We start from the raw sequence: 21,292 nt of genomic DNA, 5'->3' as shown, positions 1-21,292 counted from the left end.
TAAGGGGTGGACATGTGAGTGGAAGTGAAAGGATAAGCATTCAGTAAAGAAAGTAAGACACTCCTATTTCTTCCAGCTCCCTCTTTGATTTTAGGGACACTTACCTCTTACCCTAGAGTTACCCGTCACTGCTCACAGAATCAACCAGGTTGGAAAATACCTTTAAGATCATCAAGGCCAACCGTTCCCCACCACTGCCAAGGCCACCACTGAACCATGTCACTAATGTCACTAATGGCCTTGCCTACACAGTTTGTGAACATTTCCAGGGACAGTGACTCCACCACTGTTCTGGGCAGCCTGTTCCAATGCCTGACCACAGTGAAGAAACTGTTCCTTATCTCCAGTCTAAACCTCCCCTGGTGCAGCTTGAGGCCGTTTTTTCTTGTCCTCACCACATCCTTCTGTGAAGGCCAGACCCAAAGCTCAGACCCAGATAGGCTTGGGTGTCCTCCTACATCATAGCTTCCTGCCACTTCCTATGACATTCCCTCTGGTTCATTCCGACTCACACCTCCTGTACTCCAAAATTCAGCACACGGATGACCATTTACTCCAAGCTACGCACTACAGGCTGTTCCTTTCAGTAAATCAATCTGAAAATTACCATTTCAGAACCAGGCTCCTGCCACTACGGCAAATGTTGCAGTATTTCAAAGAAAACTACAAACCTCTCCAGGTTATATTAACAATGTACCATAAAGACACAGAAATATACAGGAGTCTTGACAGATGTCTTGGCCAGCTCAAAACTCTTGCCGAGCTGCCAAGATTTCTTCCCAAGAAAGTGTGGATTTTCAGATTAAAATACTCCTACAACTGGGAACATAGGATGGCTTCCAAACTTGAGAAGAAAGGAAGCATGGCAAAAAGCATGGGCTCTTCCCTATTAAATAAGCTCTCTGGAAAGACTCCATCCCGGCTGCAGTGAGGTTTGTATTGCCTGCCCGTGTCACTTCTAAATCACTCTGTTTTAAAGAATTTGTTAGCTTTTTTTCCCTTTTCTTTTTTTTTTTTTTAACTTAATCCTCCTTTTTCACGAAGCAGGTTATAGAGGAAGGTTTTATGTTTACTGGAGGAGTCACCAGAAGATGCCATCAACTCACTGGGTGGGATCCTGCAGCTTGCTGAGATCTTTCCATTTCCACTAATTTTAAGTGGATCTTCCTCAATTTTTACAGACCTACACTCCTAGAAATAAGCCACCCAAGTTCCAAAATATTGGAAACTTTTTTTCAGAGGAAATATGTTGTTTCCTACAATTAAGATCATTATAGTGGAACACTAGGAATAAAAACTGAATACATTTTGTCTTACCATTCTCCTAATCTTTTATTTCTGGCTTTTATCTTCAGCTCTCTTCCTACCAGTTACCGTACCTTCTACCAACAGCTTAGTTCCACAATGACTGAATCTCAAAAGGAAAACAAAGCAGCAAGTTAACAGAGTATGATTTGGTAAATCAAGAGTGAAAAACACAAAAGAGCTTCTACAATGAGTCACCAAAGAAAAGACCCAACACCTGGAATCTCCACCAGAATTCCCATGCAACAGCTTGAGACAGTCTTCACACACATGCCTGTGGCAGGAGGTTGGAACTAGATGGTCTTTAAGATCCCTTCCGACCCATAACATTTACGATACTATGATTCTGTGCTCGTCCAATAGGCTCCACCAAGTAAAATGAAAGACACTGTCTCTAAACACTGTGCCACAGCTCAACGCTGTCACAAGCCAATGAGCCAGGTAAAAAGTTGTGATGTCCTAAAAACAGATCTAAGATTTCTCAAATAATTGATGGGCACCTCATCTAAAAATTACACAGGCAGAAATAAGATGGGGTGTGCATTTGATACAACTGACACTTTATGCCAATTACAGGAGTCAAAAGGTTGCTCGAGAGAAAGTAATTTAATGCTAAGAGCGCTACTAACTGCAGCGCAACTACAACACAAATTTTGTCATTCTGGGTCCCCTCCAAAAGCCTTACACTTAAACCAGCAAAACTTTCAGCCTGAAGGTGTAAACTCTTTAACATTCAGGAACAAGATTTAAGAAAGCTTCCAGTACAACGAGGCTGATAAAACTCAACCAATCAATCAACACAAAGACTGTGAGACACAGCATTCAATTACTGCAGTCCTGCAACAGCTTTAGTCTTCCTTGGAGAAGCATTAAAGACAACTTGCTGTAGCTGTCAGTGCAGACAGTACAAACCCAGAAAAGGATGTTTATAGATTAGGATGGCTACAGCCACTGCGTGTTCTTTTAGCTGGGTTATTTATTATAAAGCTACTGTCACCAAGAGGCATTTGCCTGCCTCTCAGTCAACGTTACAAAAACAACCCCTGAACTGCATCAAGCTTCATGATGCAAATAACAGCAAAATGTTTATTTTTCTGCCAAACAAGGTACCGCCTCATTGAAAAACTGTGGGACATGCAAAGCAATTGAAAAGTAGATTTAGTGCTGTAATGTACAGCTCACTTCAGGAAACCAAATAAAAACAAAAATCAATAGAAACAATGAAGCCAAATGCTGTCAATAAATTTTTGGCATTCATAAAATAATGCAAATAGCAGCAGCCACGTTATTGCAAGAAAAAAACCCCACAAATTCCAAAAAGCAACCCTGCAACACATTCAGACTTTGAATTCAGCCAACCCACAACCACATCCCACTCCAAAATTGTCATGGCTTTGACACTTCTGGATTTGCCACTTATTAAAATTGATATGGGAGTGTTAAAACATGGGAGACTTGTGTTTCTCCTGCATGTCCTGTGAACCTCTGAAAACTGAAGAGAGGAGCAAGCAAAAATTTCACCTAAAAGACTACAGTTATTCAGTATTTCTGACACTTAAAGATTAAAAAAATCCAATGAGTTTTATGGACAAACAGGTACTTTTTCCTTTTTTTTCCCCCTGCTCTTGCAGTCAGTATGTATGTCTAAGTATTTAAGGACATTAGCAGATGCAAAGTTACTGCAGAAGGCTTTGGCCCCTCTCCTTCCCCATTGCGACACAGCTATATCTTTCCTCTGAACAGCCTCCCAACTAAGTATAGTCAAAGATAGAGCAGTTTAACAGGTAGGCAGCCTTCCCATCTCCTCCAGCATGGCTTCTGTGATAAGAGATGAACATGGCACAATTTAGCCTTCTCTAAAGCAAACAGACACATATAAACCACAAAGCACTAAGTACAGCCTTTCCCAGAACTGCTCTTACTCACTATTCACTGCAATTGCTCCCCCTCTCCTGGGTGTATCAGAAGTAGCACCAAATCCAGAAAAAGAACTAGCTGGATGTGCGACCTCTTCTCAAAGGTCCACTCTCTTGGTTTAAAACCATTCCAATGGTTCTCTACACAGTGCAGCACTCCAATTAAAAAATCCTGACACAGTGTGGAAAGTGGTAGGAAGATGCTTGAAGAACTGTGAGCAGGGCTATGCACCCTCAAGCAGAGTTTGCTACCTTGGCCTCAGCACTTCACGAACACAGCTATAAAGCTTTTGAATTCAAGGTGGTTCTAGGAGTAGTTCAGCCATGGTACAACACTGAAGAGAAGAGGCTCAGCTGGACCTAAGCTGTGTATAAAACCAAAGACCCACAGGTTGTCCAGAAGTCAGATTATATAGAGCAAAATTTCATACTAAAGTCTCATCCATTCCTGTTAACTGCCCACAGAAATACAGATAACTAACAGCATCCAATTATAAATAATAGCTGTACAAAAGCTTAAGAATCTTGCATTCAATTCTTTAGGAACCAACTTTCCCTCTTTCTTGTTTTAAAGATAAGCCCAGGCAGGCAAAACGTGCTTGATAAAGCTCACAAAGCTTAAAGGAACACATAGCATCCTGTGAACAACTTGGAGTAGGTTATTTTCAGTGCTATCACATGCAAAACATGAAAGATTGAGCAGAGAGTAAGAAGCTGGGATAAGTTTCTTACATTAAGCAACTTTCTCATGCTGGAAACGTAAAGCTTTCATTTGCCAACTGCACTAAATTCAATATCCACTGGTTGTGACTTCTATGCCCATCTCCAGCTGTGTTCTCATTTCCTCCTTGCCACTTACAACATCAGCACTAAAACCAACCAACCAATTCAAATATACTAGTTCACAAACAGGTACTGCAGCTTTAAATTAAAAAAAAAAAAAAAAAAAAAACCCAAACCAAAAACCTAAGCAATTAGCTTGAGAAATATTTTAGTGCCTTGGAGAGAGTAAGGAAAAGGAAAAGCAAGACCTAGAGTGAAGTCCTGCTGGTGGTTACCTAACCGAGGTGTCTCTGCCAGAGGTGTCTCCTCCCAAATAGGGCAGGGAGAAGAGTGCGTCCTTCCAGAGAGTGATTCAAAGCTTGTAAGTGGTTCCCTACACTAAATTACCATCTAGAGGAACCCACCTTTCCCCGGCATTAACCAGATACGAGACCAGATTCTTAACTCCCATAATGGTTTCATAATCCCTGTAAGACAGGAAAACACAGCGCTGCTGCCGAAAGAGCTGCTCTCTCCTTCCCCTTCCTTTACATTGATAGAATAATTCACTCACCAGAATAAACTTGATCAACAACTAATTCCAGCTGAAAACTAATGCAGAGAAAAAACAGTTAATTATGTTAGAACATGTTCCTGATCCGATTCCCCGCAGGAATACTTGGGCAGACAGAGATAAGGGAGCAGGTTCAGAGTGCCACCAGCAGCACCAGCTTAAAGCTCTAAGCAAACCCCAGCACCAATAACCTTGTGTCCCAGAAGCTAGGTGGCTACACTGAACTGTGTCCCTCCCCTCCGTGCTATTCTGCCACCCACCAAGTCACACTACAAGTCAATTGCTGTCTCAATCCCCTGCAACCTTCTGGATCACAATCAGTTTGTGGGCGCCCTCCTATTTAAATCCAATAGCATTTACCTGTGATCAAACCCACACACCACTCTTTTATTCAATCAGTAGTTAATTGTGAATCAAAGTTACCTTTTACTAACACTTACGTGAAGATAGCATGCTTTGGGCCAGATGTTATCAGAAGCAATCTTCACCTGCTACCTTTATGAGCCTCCAAGAGCCCAGCCAAGCCACCATCTCCATGGCTACAGGACATTACCCACAGCCAGCTTGATGTAGAATTAGGTTCAAAAAGCATCCTGTGACAATTCTAAAACTACCTCCAGCCTCCCCCTGCCATTTTAGCCCTCTCCTTCCTACCTACAAAAGTAATCTTCCTAGTTGCTGCTCCTGCCCAGAACAGAGCTCTTTCAAACAGCATGTCTCATGAAATAGTGCAAAGTGATAAGACCTTTCATTCAGCATTGATCCCTATTTTTCAGTCAGCAAGTGACTTCCTGCAATTACTCAGGATAAAGTTAACCTAGGACTTCGGATCAAGAACTCAGGGGAGGCAAGACAGGCAACACACGAAAATGGAGTATGAATACAGGGTAGCCCAGCGAGACAGAAGGAAATTCAACTCTGTATTTCTCCTCAGTTGTCTGCAGCACAAGGTCCCTCTTAATCCTTACACCCAACAGTGGCAAAGGCCCCATGGCCACAGCTCTTCCAGAACTAATTCTGCTAGTTCTGCTGTAATAAGCTGTAGCCTGCAATAGACAGGAAATTGTCATGCAACAATGCCAACTGCCTCCAGCTCGCACTGTGAAGAAATATTCACACCACACCACCTTCTCCCTCCCCCCACCCCCCAAAAAAATTCCTAAAGTTACTGACAACAAATCCTACCCATGTTGAAGTCACCTGGGCTATAATTAACTTTATCTGACGCGGTAAGCCTTAATGAAGAAAGCAGTCTGGTAGAAGCTTTTCAGCTTTATTTCTGGAAGAACCAGTTTTTCCTTGTTTTTCCTTTAGATTTGGAGAATTCAAATTTTATTGAGAAGGTAGTAGGGATAATTTTAGTAAACGTTCTTGTTCTTAAACCTTCTTCCATTCTTCCTTAACTTCTCCTTCCATTCTTAGTTAATGTTCTTTTAAACTTTAGTTTTTCCCTACTTCTTCCAATAACTGCTAGTGCAGTCCCACCAGATGAGCTACTACTTTAGTCATACACAGAATTCTCTAGATAAAGTGGGGAAACCCAAATGAAACATTTCCATATCAATAACTTTTGGAGAAATGTTTCCCTTCTTAATCTATTAAGCAAGCTATTCTGTTTTGCTAACCTGACAGTTTATTTCAGAAGAACAGGCAATTTTATCAGGTGTAAGATACAGAAAGATTTACACTTTAAAAGTAGCAGTCACAGAGGAATTCCTTTTCAACTGATGTTAGATCATAAAAGTAATCAGTCCCTCCCTTTTAGAGTTCTTTGGAATATAAAAGTAATGAAGGAGCTCACAGAAGACCACTGGAATACTTTCAGGTACTAAATTGAGAACAATGGAAAACTATTGCAGGTTAAAACAGTCTGTAAAATCCACTGTCACCAAAAGTAAAGTCTCCTACTGTGGGTAGATACCAGAAAAGGTTAATAGGTTTCTCAGCAAGTATCTGCAGTCATTTTTCCCCTCACATATGAATTGAGGCTTTCATTTAAGCTATTAGCAAACTGCTAACAGCAAAAAAAGGTGTTTCTTCAAAATCAGTCTGACCAGAGCAGGATTCTTTGGCATCTGATTCCCCCCAAGAAGAAACCAATGCAACAAGTTTCATGGCATTCCGGAGACTTCATAATAAGCTACAAGTGTTTGGATTTTGTTTTCCTCTAAGGCTTCATCTAGATGAATGAGTATCCAAGAACTACCTTTTGGGGAACAGCTGCTCCTTTTATCTTCTTGTGAGTACTCATTAAGTAGTGACACTCTGCCTGGACAAGGGAATTCAGGCTTCAAATCAGACGAGCAGTAAGTGCTCATCCCTAGGATGGTGACATGGGTCCTACTCCATGAACAACAGCTGCCCATGCAGGAACTGTGAGTCACCTCACAAATTACACCCTGATGCATATAAGGAAAACTAAAGTCAGTGCTTAGTTAACTTAATGTCAGGCTGTCAAATGTAGAGGTGTAGTTTACTGTTGTTGCAGCAAGGACAGGAAATTCCAAGAGAGTTTTGGCCAAAGGGAGGCGGACAAGACAAACTCCTGGAGCCTAAGTTACCCTTGCGTTGGAATCACAGATCACAGGGAAGTTTATCCAAATTAATAAGTGTTGGAACAGATGCAAACAGAACCAAACCCAGATGAACCCTACACAGTGGCCTTCATGCTAAAGTTTTTAGTTTAATACATTTTAAACACACATCTAATTCATTTGGACTCACATTATCATACACTGAGCCCTAAATGTGCCATTAAAATCAACCTTCAATGCAGATGAAGAAAAAATAAAAATCCTACAAAGGCACTCGACCTTGGAGGAAAAAACCCTTTCCAGCAGGAATAAGGCCTCATTTTCAAACACACACACTTTGTCAGAGAAGCCATCTCCACTTATAAGCTGCCCACTCGTTCCTACCCATGTCACCCCAACTATCCCTCACATTAGCACAAGCATTTCTAAGATTGCAGATAACTGGGCAGGAAACTAATCCAGGCCAGAACTCACCCAGCCAAAAAGATGCTTATTTCCACCCAGACCAGGTCTCTGGTGTGCCCAACACTCGGGCCAGCCACAAGAGAAGCAGGCCCAGAGAGTTTCTCCCAGCATGGTGTAAGCTTTAAGCGCTCAGGAAAGTACTGCCTCACACTGAATGCATACCACACTTTAAACCCCTTAATTTACATTTAGGTTCTTGATGCTTCTGCACTTCTGCCTGGACTGATTTGTTCTCTTCATGTTGGCTATTCTTCATGCAGCTCTTGATGTCAGAACACACTCTGGAACAGAACAGATGAGTTGTACTAGTGAAACTACACAAAAGAGAAAGGGAAGAGAAGGGGGGGGGGGAAGCACTGTTTGAATGTGTAATGCTTGTTTAACAGAAAACGTGTAGCCCCACACCTCTAAGAGCAGCATTGATAACTGCTTCAGGACCTCTTCACTTACCAAAAAAGCCTTAAACAAAACCAAGAGTATTTTAATTGGCTTTAATACCTTTCATGAGGAAGAATGAACTCATTTTACAAACTCCCCTCTCTCTGCCTCTTCTCAAACTCTTTAGCATTTTCGGTTCTTACAACCTAAACCTCTGTATGCCTCATGTCAAGTGAAGACTGCAACATGACATTTTGGAGCTGGTTCTTCAGCTGTTTTTTCTCTCTTGTGCTGTGGAATACCAGATTAGAACACAAAAGCAGCTTTTATTGTTAAAGGGGTGTAGATTAGAGTAAGTACAACCCTTCCAGTACTGTTAGTGCAACAAGGGGCACTACTGATAAAGTAACAAAATCGGCTCTAACATGATTCTAACCTTGTTTTCCTGAGGAGGAACAGTCAGCTCATGGCAGAGTTGCAAAGCTACCTTTGTTATCCTTATCAATTAAGAGCTTAAAATACATTTACAGAACTAAAATATTTACAAGGTAGTACATTACTTCTCATCTGTCATCTTTTTCAGTCCTCAGTGTGCATACATCCTACAAACCCCAGAAGCACTAAGCAGCTCCACAGGAGTATTTCTCAAGTGAGGCACAAAGTCCTGCTGCACGCAGTGATGTGACCAAGCAGTGTTGAATTTCACTCTAGCTCTACATCCTTTGAATTTAAGTACCTCTCCTCTGGTTCTTTTGTCGTTTATTTAGTACAAGACACTCAAGTCTGGGTTCTGGCTACATTTTTTTTCCTACACAAGTCTATTTTTAATTGTTTATGAGGTTCAAAGTACACCACGGATGAGAAGTTTGTAGAGCTGGGGATACTCAGTGATAGTGAGCTTTTAAAAAACATTTGAAATGGATCTCTTTATTTCACACTAACTCTGCAAAAATCACATCTGCTCTATACATTCACTGACCAGAAAAGGGAATGCTCAGAGAATACGTGGGGTGTGTGCCACTGCTAAGGGCAAAGTAAGACTGCTGACCCAAGCTGCAACCTTGCCAGGTTCTGTCTTGGTGAGAGCTTGCACAACAGTGTTGGTAGGCATGTAAACCAGTTACTGCCAGTAGCTAAGTTTTTATTCCTGACCTGTAACCCTGGAGAAGACTACCATTTCCTAAAACTTAACAACTTGTAAATTAACACAGAAGAGCCTTAAGAGTGAAGGACTTTTCCAGTCAGAAGACACTAGATGAGAAGCAAACAACTCTCATGTGGAACTATCATCTCATAGGTCTCATCACTGGTCAAAACACTACAGGACTCCTCAACAGAGCACACTGCATTGAATGGAGGCAGCCTTTTACCTACTGCTAGTCTTTTGTCCTAACTTTGGTTTTCCTGAAATTTTGGATCAAGAAACAGTTTTCTTCCAGTTTTCAAACCCAATCTTCTCCTTGGTAAATGACTTAACAGTGGAAAGATCTGGTTTGAACAAAAACTGCACCCAAGCTCTTAGTAGGGGAAAAGAGAAACAAAGCAATAATAACTGTAGTCTGTTTCCACACTATAGACAAAACAAATTCAGAATGGTTTAGAGGGGTACCTGCAGATTACAGCTGATGGTGAGCCAATGCAAAGCACAACCGTCACCCTTCTCTCATTACAAGGTATTGACTCTCCTTAAGGAAATAAGTTTTAGGGTTTTTTTCGTTTGTTTTAAAATCTGGAGTTTTTAAAAAGAGATGATGTGAAGTAGAGCAGCCCTGATACCACTCAAGGACTATCAGCCTACTGACGCACAACCCAAGGAGCAAAGCTTCCTAGCACTGCAGACATACAGATTTCAGAAATGCAAGACGTTTCTGATTGACTCCATGGCAATGTCCCAGAGGGAAGGAGAGCCACTCCTCCCCTCCTTTACTGGAAAGATGGCCTACTTCTGTTACAGTATCCAGCCTATTTTCTGGCATAAAATACCTTGCATGAATTTATGTTCCAATCAGATCTTTGACATATGGGCAAGGTTTGATAAGCTTGAAGGAAAATAGGGATAAGCTGGAAATGCAAGTGCTCCACATGCCTATTTCTGAGGTTAGTACACATGGGAAAAAGCTCATTAGAGGGCTGCCAAAACGATGAGGTGGCTGGAGAACAAGACCTACAAGAGCAAACTGACAGCTGTGAGGAGGCTAAGGGGAGATCTTGCTGCTGCCTTCAACTACCTAACAGAGGAGCAATGAGAAGCTGACCCACACTCTGGGAGGTACAGAGTGAAAAGATACGATGCAACAGACAAGCTGCAACAATGAGAGGAGTCAAACACTGGAGCAAGTTGCTCACAGATACTGTGGAAAATAATCTTTCAGTTACTGAAAATATTCACGAAATATGGCGCTGAACAACCTCATCTAACTTCAAAGCCAGTCCTGCATTGAGCCAGAGACTGAACCAGGGTACCACAAGAAGTCACTTCCAACCCAAATTATTTTACTGGGTAAAATATTCTCTGGCACCATATGAAAATGAAGGATATACTTTAACTTCAAACATAAAGTGAGGGATTTTTTTCATCTATGAAGTTATAACTATGAAGCTCTTAGGAAAGAGAGATTTATTGGTCTCAGCATTCTCTTCCACACAAGTTCTACAGGACTTGAAACCCTTCTTCAGGATCTCAAACACTGACCAGTTCTTCAGCTGATGTGCAGAAATAGAGTTATTCTCAGCAACCTACTAGTGAGTAGCATTTACAGAGCAGTGACTATACAAAGCCACCTAGTTTTTAAGAGAACAGCATTAAAAGAGCACAGGCACAGAGTATCACAGTTCAGGAGACACAAACCCACGTGTGACATGAAGTCAAAGAAGGGCTGTACCAAGAGCTACCTCAGACAAGGCTCCTATATGAACTTCAGATAGAAAAGGTGGAAGCGATACTGACAAGGGACCTCACTACTTTTTTTTTTTTTTTTTACTGGCAGGAGAAAACCCAAGACCACAATGAGTAATTCTAAACTAATGAAAAAGACACACCAGTCTTTGAAGAAATAAGGACTATAGTGTACTCTTTTCTCCAGAATTTTAACAGGAGATTATATGTTGAGTGCCACAAGGTGGTTGAAAAGGTTCCCTGGCTGCCAGCACAGGACAGTCTGCTTGAAGAGGCAGCTCTGGGACAAGAACAAATGGTAACACATCATATCAACAAACAACTGCTCTGGATCCAGTACTTCTAATCAGAGAGAGCCAGACTGGTAACAGAGCAGGACAAGCATTCATTGCTATCTTCCTTCTTTGAATCTGGTGGTGCTGGAGAAAACATCCCTAAGGAATTGTTTGCACAAGCCACTCAAAGCAGGTGTCTCCAAAAACATTACAGATGTCACATCAGGCAAGTCAGACATCTGAATATTTGATAATCTGCTCTATCATACAGCCATGGAAGCTGCCAAATTCTTCTTCATGTAGGTCAAAACATTGGCAGAAAAGGGAGAGGATGCAGCTGCTTCAACAGGACAAAACTATCTCCACACGCACTACAGAAGCAAAGTATAAACTACTCTAGGCTCATATAATGCTCTAGTAGCTCAGAGTAGGTAGGAGTCAACAGTGGTCATTCCTGAGCAGGAAGGAGAGGAGCGCATTAATGTGGAAGGTAGGCAAGGATCAAGTAATCAATAAATACCTTTTGAGTATTCAGTATTGCCACAGGAAGCAATAAATCTCTCTTCAAAGATCAGAAGTGGCAGTAAGTTATATACTCAGCAGGAATGCTGGATAACACTAGCTTCTTCCATCCTCCAAAAAGAAAAGAAAAGAAAAGAGGTTTTAATAATCTGATAAGCTTTGACTGAAACTACTTGTCTTCTAAAATCCAAGTTTTTCCAATGTGTAATCTGAAAACACCTGAAGTGCCTCTAAAGGGTTCTCTCACTGTACATACTGGAAAAGCAAAATTAGTTTATACTGCACCTCCACTGCAAACAGTTTAGCACACAGGAGAAATCTACTGTTTTAAAATGTAGTATTGTTACACCCATGTCAAGAATGTGCAACCCAAAATGGGGGCATTTTTAATTCAGTAGCATTTCCTGCTTTTATATTACATCTCTGGATGTTTGAGGTGGTTTCAAGGAAACAGCTTTGCAAATCGCATACAAGAAGATAGAGGAACAACACAAAAAGCTGAAATAATTGTCCAAAAATCACTACTGTTCATTTTTTCTACAGCAGTGAAAAGCTCTTCCAGGAGCCAGTCCAGAGCAAGGACATCTCTTTCATCATTAAACAATGAGAGAATTCAATTCCCTCCACAATGATTTTAAACATATCAAGTTTAGTGCTCCAATTCAGAAGAGTAAAACACTTTTACAAATATCCAAACGCTGCTATTACTACTTGCGATCTCAACTACCTTTTCAGAAAGCCTCCACTTACCCCAAAATGTTAAGCCCACAAAGGCTTAAATCAAAATCAGAGCTGCAGTTCTTCCACATCCACTTGCATCTAGCTGTCCCCACAAAGCAAATCTAGGTGACTACCTCATCACTTGGTGATCTACTTGCCAGTACACAATTGGAAGGAGATGAGGCAACAACAGTTCCCTTAACATTCCAGGGAAGCTATGACTTTTACTTCCCTAAAATGGTTTGGTGCTATTCCCAACACATCAAAAGTAAATTCACTTGTATAGCTTTTATCAATAGGCTGGGAAATAAAATTGCCCATTCTCCAACACAAACATAAAAAAGAAGCCCTACAAGGACAGATCAGTGTCCATTTAGTGCAAGAGTCTGTCTCCAAAAGCTCAAGCAGGAAACACTGTGTAGGGACAGAAATCAGTCCTGTCTGCAGTTAACCACCCTTATCCCAACATCAAGCCATGTGATTAGGGACCTCAAGCTTTGATCCTGATGATCCATTTCTGAACCTACAGTCTCTTACCAAAACACGTTTTTCATCAACTGCAGTGTATTTTCCGCCATTTCTTCCTCCTATAAGCCACAGGCTCACCACAAACCTCAATGCATCTACCTAAAAAGCTGTCCTCCTGCAAGTGCTAGGGACCACACCACTGAGCAGCAGACTGGACACACACTGAGCTGCTGCAAATCACAAGTGGTAGCAGCAGAGCTACCCTATCTGCCTCCTTACAAACACCCTAGAGAAACTAGAGCTGCCAAACTCAAGCGTCAGGTGCTTCTGATGAAACTCCCATTCAGAGAAGCATGTGGATTATAGGCAGCTTAGCTCTGTAGCTGAGACAGTTCTCAAGCTTACATTTTCCCCTTCCCACCTTTTTAACAGGTGATACATGAGAAGTACTTGTAGCTTTCAGCAATCTCCACCTAGAGATGCTCAGCCCATCAGGCTACTCACTGTAACATTCTGGAGAGCTCTAAAGTGTCAAACACTTGTGTCAAGTCTCCACACAGGACACATTATCAGAGCTCAAAATTAAGCATCGTTTACTCCTTCTTCCACAGCTTTTCTCTCCCTAGCTTAATTCCTGATTAAGTCAGTATCTTACTCGGCATTCACTTTAAAATGAGAATCACTGCATGTAAAATAATTTCACACATACATAAAAATGCAATATAACATATGAGTCAATAAATGTAACAAAAAATTAGAAGGTTTTACAGAGGTATATTTTCTGAAGCAGTCAATGAAAATCACCTTGCTTCACCCCCACTGAGTGCTGTGAATTGGGAAGGAAGAATTCTTCTAGTGGTACAGGCTTGGGACTGGCTGGCTGGAGAGCAGCACTGCTGACCAGGTCCCAGGGCTGCTCAGTAGACAGGAAGCTGAACACAAGCTAACAGAATGCCCTTGCAGAGAAGAAATAACATTTATCCTACCAACAGCTCACTAATACTACAGCCACAGATAAGGAATTTTTACAGTCACGTGTGTGGACTAAACTGATGGGACACTATTTTGACAGATCTCCAATACAGCTATCAATACCTGCTTGCTTTCTCCAGAAGATTTTATGGCCTGATCATGTTCTAGATTTCTCAGGAAAAGTCCTAACCCTACCTCTGTTTAAAAAGAGGGAAGCTGGTGAAAGAGAAGAGGAGCTGATCCCCAACGTTTTTCTGATCACCTCTCATTTCATCACCAAGTGTGACCTCTTATGGAATACAGTTCTCTAAACATATACGAAACAAAAGAAGTTCAGTACCTTGCAGCTGCCTGAAGCAACTTTCAGATTTTTTTCCCCACAATCTTGATTCAAAGTTGTTAAGAAATTCAGAAATATACAGCTGCTCTTCATATCATAATCCAATGGTTAATCACCTTCACTGTGAAAAACTTCAGACTTTTAATTTGAACTTATCTCTGAAGCTAAAAATTCCTATTGTGTTTGTCAGCAAGATTAAAAAAAGCTCACTAATATCCAGTATTATCTTGCCAGGGAGGTATCTGAGGACTCTGATCAAGTCACCTCTCAGTTTTCCCAAGAAGCTGCACAGTAAATTCTTACTCCTTCACCGCATGTCACTATTACTTAGGTCTCCATCAAACTGGAGATCAATCCTCCTTGTAGACAATAATTTGGGGGCTTTTAAGTGCTTTTGCCAGAACTGTACATAGTGTGCTGGTAATGACTTCAACTCACCCCACACAGGCAAGAATCTCTACTCATTCCATTAATGCACTTGAGAACTACATTAGCTTCAAGGTCACAGCATCACCTTGAAAACTAATGTTCAAGCTGTTTATCCACTGTGACTCCAAAACGCAGTTCAGCCGCTGCTTTTCAGGACACCGTGTGCCTTGATTTAAACTGCCTTGCTCCCAAGTGTATAGCTGTACAACAGCAGCCTTAGCACACACATCCCAATCTATCTACTCCATCTGACGATAGCAATGGCTACACCTTTGTGCTGATCACCTCTCCATGAACCAGTTTCATCATGCAGAAGTTTTAAATCACCTGAGATATTGCATCAACAAAATCAGGAATGAAAACAAATTTTGACAAGCCATTACCAGTTTTTGCTGAACATCCATGGAAACTACTCAGACTCGTAGACCCCTGGACTATTCCTTAACTGAATGGCATTTACTGATACTCAATAGCAACTTTCTGTATTCCCTGTGGTCCTCAGCATCAAGAGAAATACCTTTAACAAAGTCAAATAATAAATTTAACAAGCTTTTTTCCTTAAAGCCTTATTTACTAGGATTAATTACATACTCTTCTCTCCTTAACTCAATCCTGTACCAAGAACAAACAGGAGAGCTGATAAAAATGTAAACTATAGATGTATTAACACCATGTAGTACTAGCCATGCATTATTAGCTGCCATGTTTATCCACTCCACCTCCTTTTAAGACTGACACATCAGCACTTCTCCAACCTCCTGCAATTTCCCTAATGTTCCAAAGTGCATCAACTGTACAATATTCCTTCCAATACTACAGGTAGGGATATTCCAGCATTAAAACTGGAAAAAAAAGCACTGGCCACAGCAAACATCTCTCTCACCTCCCAATGTACTCCGGTGGTGGGGTTTTGGGTGGTTTCTTTATGTTTTGTTCTGTGTTTGGTTTTGGGGTTGTTTAAAAACAAAACAAAGCAAAACAACAAAACACGCCACCACAGAGTTATATCAGAAGCTTGCAGAACAGCAACCTAATTCTAAATACCTGAAGGAGAGAATAAGGATTACTTTGATATCTCAGTAAAGGCAAGTCATATTCCTTATAGAATTGGACCAAGCTACTTTCTCCTCTACTTTACAGATAGCTACTTTACCTGCTGATGTCTGAGACACATACAAGCTTCTAATCATGATGCTTATTAATACAGACAAAGGTATCTTTCACACTCCAAACAATCTGTGATTTGGCTTCTCTTTTATTAGAATTTGACCAGTGATGTCAACAGAAAGTTTTATATTCTGGGGAAAAAAAGAAGAGAGGTAAAATAAGATTTTCAGTAGAAGCTGAACTTAGTTCATGGTCTCTTGACGTCTGAGTGAAGCTTTTCAGGGAAAAGCTCATGTGGCTTTAGAAACTTCACCGGTTTGTTGCTATGGCAAAAAAATAAGATGATGCCGACAGACCAAACAATTATGCACATTACCTGAACTACAGAGTGTACAGAAAATAGCCTGTGTCAGAGCTTGCTGCACTGCTACCAGTACAGCAGCCCTCCCCTGTGCTACCTGGTCAGCACATCCTAACCGATCACTGCACTTCTAGTGCTTTTAAATGCTTTTAAACATACCTCCCCCTCTTAGTATCACCACCACACTGAAATCCTCAGGGAGCTGACAGCAAAAAGTGGGAAGGCTGGAACTGAAGGGTCTCTGAAAACAAAGCTTTATGTGAGAAATGCAACTCTAAACATTTACGACTCACAACTTTATCCACAGGGATAGTTAAGGAATAATTCTTCAGGAATCCATTCTATCACAGATCTTCCCTAAGTAACACATGTTAACTGTGCCATTCCTGCCACTCCATAACAGACATGAGAGCTGTCTCTGTGCTACTTCTGTATTTCACCTGTTAAGAACCATACTGGAAAGACATTAAGACTTGATAGTTTCCAAGTTTTTATAACCTAAATAGGGGAAACTTCACTTTATATTTAATTTAGATACCAAAACTAAGTTGTTCAGCATATAGATACCTGAATGTTAATACAATCTGAAACATAAAACTCCCTACTCGCCTCATGTTTATTCTACCCTTCTTTTCAAGATTATTTTTGTTAATCAGAAAATACTGGGATCACTCAGCTGAGCAGGTACTGTTTAATTTTCATATTAAATATGTCTAGAATATCTCACTTAATTCCTGAAGAATGGTGATTATTGGAGAGAAGTGGGACAAGCAGCAGAACAGGGTGTTTTAAACTAAATTCAAATATCCTTCAGTACAAAAAAGGCAAGATCTACAGTCACGACACGACAAGGATTCTTCCTAAGTTTCAGCAAAAAATCTGAAAGAACAAAAGCCACGTTCTGAACCATTTTTATGAACAGTAAATGTAATCTTTGAACAAAAAATGGACATTTCCCGGATCTGTGTGCATCTCTAAAGGCAGGTAGCATGGCAGAGCAGCAGAGCTTCATACTATATTGAAATGTCAAGGTTGAGTACAACAAAGATTTTACTGGGCATCTGAACCACAGCCAGATGGATGAACAAAGGTTTAAAGTCAGACAAACAAATCAGTAGAGTTCAGCAAGTCAAAACAAAACAAACACCATTCAGTAAGCCAAAACAACCACTGAGTCAAAGCTTTGGTTTCTTGCAGCTCCAGCATGGAAGCTGAAGGCCAGCAGTTCTGTGTGCGCCTTTGCCGGCGCAGGTAGCAGCAGTAGCTGTTCCTCAGTTTTGTTACACGTATTTCTAGAGCATGCACATGCACAGGAGGAAGCAGCATTTGCAATCCTAATGCTGTTACTCCCTCAAGCATTCCCTCGCTTGTAAAGAAGTAAGAGAAGCAAGAGCTGCTAGGATGGAGTTTTTATGCTAATATAATTGATATATATATCTGAAATAGCCGATCTACAAAAAACTGTTCAGACAGCAGGAAGAGCTACCCAGGGGCCAGAGCTCAACACAGCTTGCTGTTACAAGTGATGAAGAATCTGCCAAAATACAAGGGATAAGGGCAAGGAACAGGCTGGCTCTTCTCAGAGGGCAGATAAACCTAATAACGCTCAATATCTGACTTCCAAAAACCTTCATCAGAAAAGCAGGAGATCTTGGACATGAAGTACTAAGGGGCAGAGAACAAATGCAGATGAAGGAAGATGCAGAAATTCCTCACAAAGTTAGTAATTACATAGAATTAGATTTTCCAGGTAAATGCTGACTAAACATGGGTCAGCTTCTGGCATTTTCAAGACAAGAGCAATGGCACTGCATCAGGCAGGTATCAACCTGTAGGCACAAGAGCTGGGAATGACACAGATTAGCCATGGTTCATATTCAAGACACAGCCTGCTACTAAGGGAAGCAGTTCTTGAAATAGCTCTTTCCCTTGGTAACACTGCAGGCACAAGCTGCCAGCAAACTGGAGTGACACTTTCCCAAGCTTTGCCCAAACTGGATGAGCCTCACTGTACTATTTCAGCTGCAGGGCCACTTGAGGCTGCAGGAACTCAAAGTTTCAAGAGTGTTAATAAAGCCATTCTGTGCATCCTAATAACCTTTCCAAGCATAGTGTGAGTAGGGAGGCCATTAAAATTGAGCTGGCCCTGTACACCCAGAAGAAAAGCAAAATGGATGTAAAAAAATCTACCAACCTAAAAACCCCCAATATTGCTTTGCCCTTATGCTAAAATCGCTCCTTCCTCCGATTCTAATGATTTCTGTTCTGAAGTAAAATGTTAGGTAAGGCTTAAGCAAGAACAGCAGCTTGACTACAATATGGAGTTATTTCTTACACCAAATGGACTCCTACAAATTCAACAGGCTCTGCAGAAGCAGAATAAACTGGAACATGAGAAAATATTTACATACTTCCTGCACTGAAACAAAAAACACATACACTGTAAGTGGTAAACAGTATTTCAGATGCTTCTAATAAACACCTCTGGAGTGTATTACCAGAATTCAGTAACTGGCAGGAGGTGAGGAGCAGCCTTGCATTTATTTAAGGGAGGAAGACTAGATAAAAAACAAAAATAGGAAGTCACAAACAGGAAAGCGAGCTTGTTCTCACAAACAGGCAAGTCCTAAGAATTACACTGAACAGAAAATGATCCACACAACATGACAAATCCGCTGCACCAGACTCATTTCGTAAAGCTAAGGCAAGGCCAAATCTGACACCGTATAAACACATTTACTGAAGAAATCTGAAGTTGATGTAGAGAACAAAAAGCAAACTGCTTGAACACAGAGCATGTGCGATTTCCTCTTCTGCATCACAAAAAGAATCGGGTTTTGTGCTCCTCCTCACCCCCCCCTCCCCCCCATGCAAGGGAGGGAATCAACCCGTGGTTCGTGCCGCGTTTTCAGGCTCCGGCGCTAACCGGGAGCACGGCTGCGGCCGCCCCAGCGCTGCCTCGGGGCCCCCGCGGCCCGAGCGATGTCGAAGCAAGTGACACAGCTTGTCACCGGGTCGGTGGCAGCCCCGCTATGCCCCTGCTCCCCAACACGCCGCGGCGGCCTGAAACCACCGCGGGAGCCCGGCGGAACGGAGCGGAAAGAGGGTGGGCGGGTGGCGGGACACCCGCTGCCCGGGCACGGCGGCGGCGGGGAGCGGAGCCAGAGGGAGGGGGGGGGGGGGCGGTTGTCGGCCGGGCAGCGCGGCGAGAGCTGGCGCCCCCCAGCCGTGCCCGCGTCCCGGTGCTGCATGGCGCTGCTCAGCCTGCCTTGCAGAGGGAGCTCGAGTCCCGCTCTGCGCCTCGCAGCGCCTCTCACTCCGCAGCACACGCCAGCGCAGCGAGGCGGCGGCCGGCAGGAGCGGGACACGCAGCCGCCGCCACCACCGCCCTGCGGTCAGGAGCCGGCCGGACACCGAGGGAGGCAGCGGGTGGAGGGCGCCGGGCCGAGCCCCCGCAGAGGTTCGCGCTAAGACGGCGAGGAGGAGGAGGGGGGGGGGGGGGAGCAGTGGTGGCGGCGGCGGGTGGGGAGCGGGCCCGGCCGGCTCGGCGGGGCGGGGAAGGCGGGGGAGGGGAGGAGGAAGGGACAGGAGGGGAAGGGAAGGGGGGGCCGGCGGCTCGCGTGGCGGGGAAGGGGCGGTCATCAGCGCCGGTGGCGCGGCGGAGAAGACAAAGGAAAGAAAATGGAGGCCGGGCCGGCAGCGGCCCGGGCGGCGGGAAGGGAGGCCTGTGCGGCCCAGCGCCGCGCTGTGGGGAATGGCGGCGGTGGCAGGCAGGCGCCGGCCGCGCTGGGGACGATAGAGGGAGACAAAGCCCCCCTGCTTCCCCGGCGGCGGCCGCTGCGGGGCCCCAGCCTGAACCGGAGCCCCATCGTGACACCTAGAGGCCGGAGAAAGCGACTGCAAACCCCCCCGCCACCGCTTACCTGCGCCCGCACCCCGCACCGAGCTCGCTCCGGCCGCCGAGGCCCCGCCGAGGCCCCGCCGCCGCCGCCGCCGCCCGGCCCCGCGCCTGCCCCCCGGGCCCCGCGGAGCCGCCGCCGCCCCGCGCCCAGCACCAGGCTCGCGGTTTAATCGCTCCCACAGTCGCTTCGGACACAAAATGGCGGCGGGCGGCGGCAGTGCGCGTGCGCCAGCGCGGCTGCCCGCGGACCCGCCGGCCCGGGGTGGGGAGAGGAGGGGACGGCGCGCGGGGAAGCGGCCGCGCGGTGCGGGCTGGGAGCGGGCGGGGCCCCGCGGGGGGCGCGCCAACTTCAAACGCGTGCGTGCGTGCCCGTGCGTGCGTTCGTGCGTCACGCGCTGCGGAGGGCTGGGCGATAAGGCAGGAGGGTAGGGGCACTGTGGGCCTGCCTCGCGCGGCCTCCTCGGGCGTTTCCTCCTCACCCCCCCTCCCCCCCCCCCGCACCTCAGCGAAGGGATCGAGGCCCCCTGAGCAAGTTCGTAAATGAGTTGTCTGGGAGCATTGATCTGCTGAAGGCTCTGCGGAGGGGTCTGCACAGGCCGGATTGATGGGCTGTGGCCAGTGGGATGAGGTTCAACAAGGCAAAGTGCCAGGTCCTGCACTTGGGTCACAACAACCCCATGCAACGCTTCAGGCTGGAAAGCTTCTCATGGAAAAGAACCTGGGGGTGCTGACTGGTGGAGCTGGACATGAGCAGCTTGTGCCCAGGCAGCCAAGAAGGCCAACAGCATCTTGGCCTGTATCAGTAATAGTGTGGGCAGCAGGGCCAGGGCAGTGATCATCTCCCTGTACTGGGCACTGGTGAGGCCACACCTCGAATCCTGTGCTCAGTTCTGGGCCCCTCACTGCAAGAGAGGCATTGAGGTGCTGGAGCGGGGCCAGAGAAGGGCGACAGAGCTGGTGAAGGGCCTGGAGCACAAGTGTGATGAGGAACGGCTGAGGGACTTGGGGGGGTTTAGTCCAGAGAAGAGAAGGCTCAGGAGGGACCTTATTGCTCTCTACAACTGCCTGGCAGGAGGATGGAGCAAGGAGGTGGCTGGTCTCTTCTCCCAAGGAACAAGGGATAGGACAAGAGGAAATGGCCTCAAGCTGTGCCAGGGGAGGTTTAGACTGGAGATTAGGGACAATTTCTTCCCGGAAAGGTGTTCAGGCAATGGAACAGGCTGCCCAGGGCAGTGGTGGAGTAACCGTCCCTGGTAGTGTTCACAAACCGTGTAGACGAGGCCCTCAGTTACATGGTTCAGTGGTGGCCTTGGCAGTGCTGGGGAACGGTTGGCCTTGATGATCTTAAAGGTCTTTTCTAACCTGGT

At 44.3% G+C, this 21,292-nt stretch overlaps 1 protein-coding gene across 7 annotated transcripts in view; it reads right to left on the bottom strand.

Moving 5' to 3' along the window:
- The window catches only part of CTCF (CCCTC-binding factor), a 35,584-nt gene extending 15,312 nt beyond the window's left edge, over nucleotides 1–20,272 (bottom strand). The window contains exons 1-3 of one of the 7 annotated variants that reach the window (XM_030470772.1): nucleotides 19,948–20,212; nucleotides 11,626–11,738; nucleotides 7,743–7,837 (exon numbers count right to left, since the gene is read on the bottom strand). In XM_030470772.1, the coding sequence (XP_030326632.1) occupies nucleotides 7,743–7,796 (54 nt within the window). In that variant the 5' untranslated portion in view covers nucleotides 7,797–7,837; nucleotides 11,626–11,738; nucleotides 19,948–20,212. Of the gene's footprint in view, nucleotides 1–7,742; nucleotides 7,838–11,625; nucleotides 11,739–13,265; nucleotides 13,550–19,947 lie in introns of those variants that run through there. The other 6 variants (XM_030470773.1, XM_030470775.1, XM_030470774.1 and 3 more) reach the window with 6 other exon arrangements.
- Nucleotides 20,273–21,292: the final 1,020 nt, after the last annotated feature.

The sequence above is a fragment of the Strigops habroptila genome, chromosome Z, assembly GCF_004027225.2.
Source record: "Strigops habroptila isolate Jane chromosome Z, bStrHab1.2.pri, whole genome shotgun sequence".
NCBI lineage: Eukaryota > Metazoa > Chordata > Aves > Psittaciformes > Psittacidae > Strigops > Strigops habroptila.
This window is presented reverse-complemented; position numbering and strand designations above follow the sequence as displayed.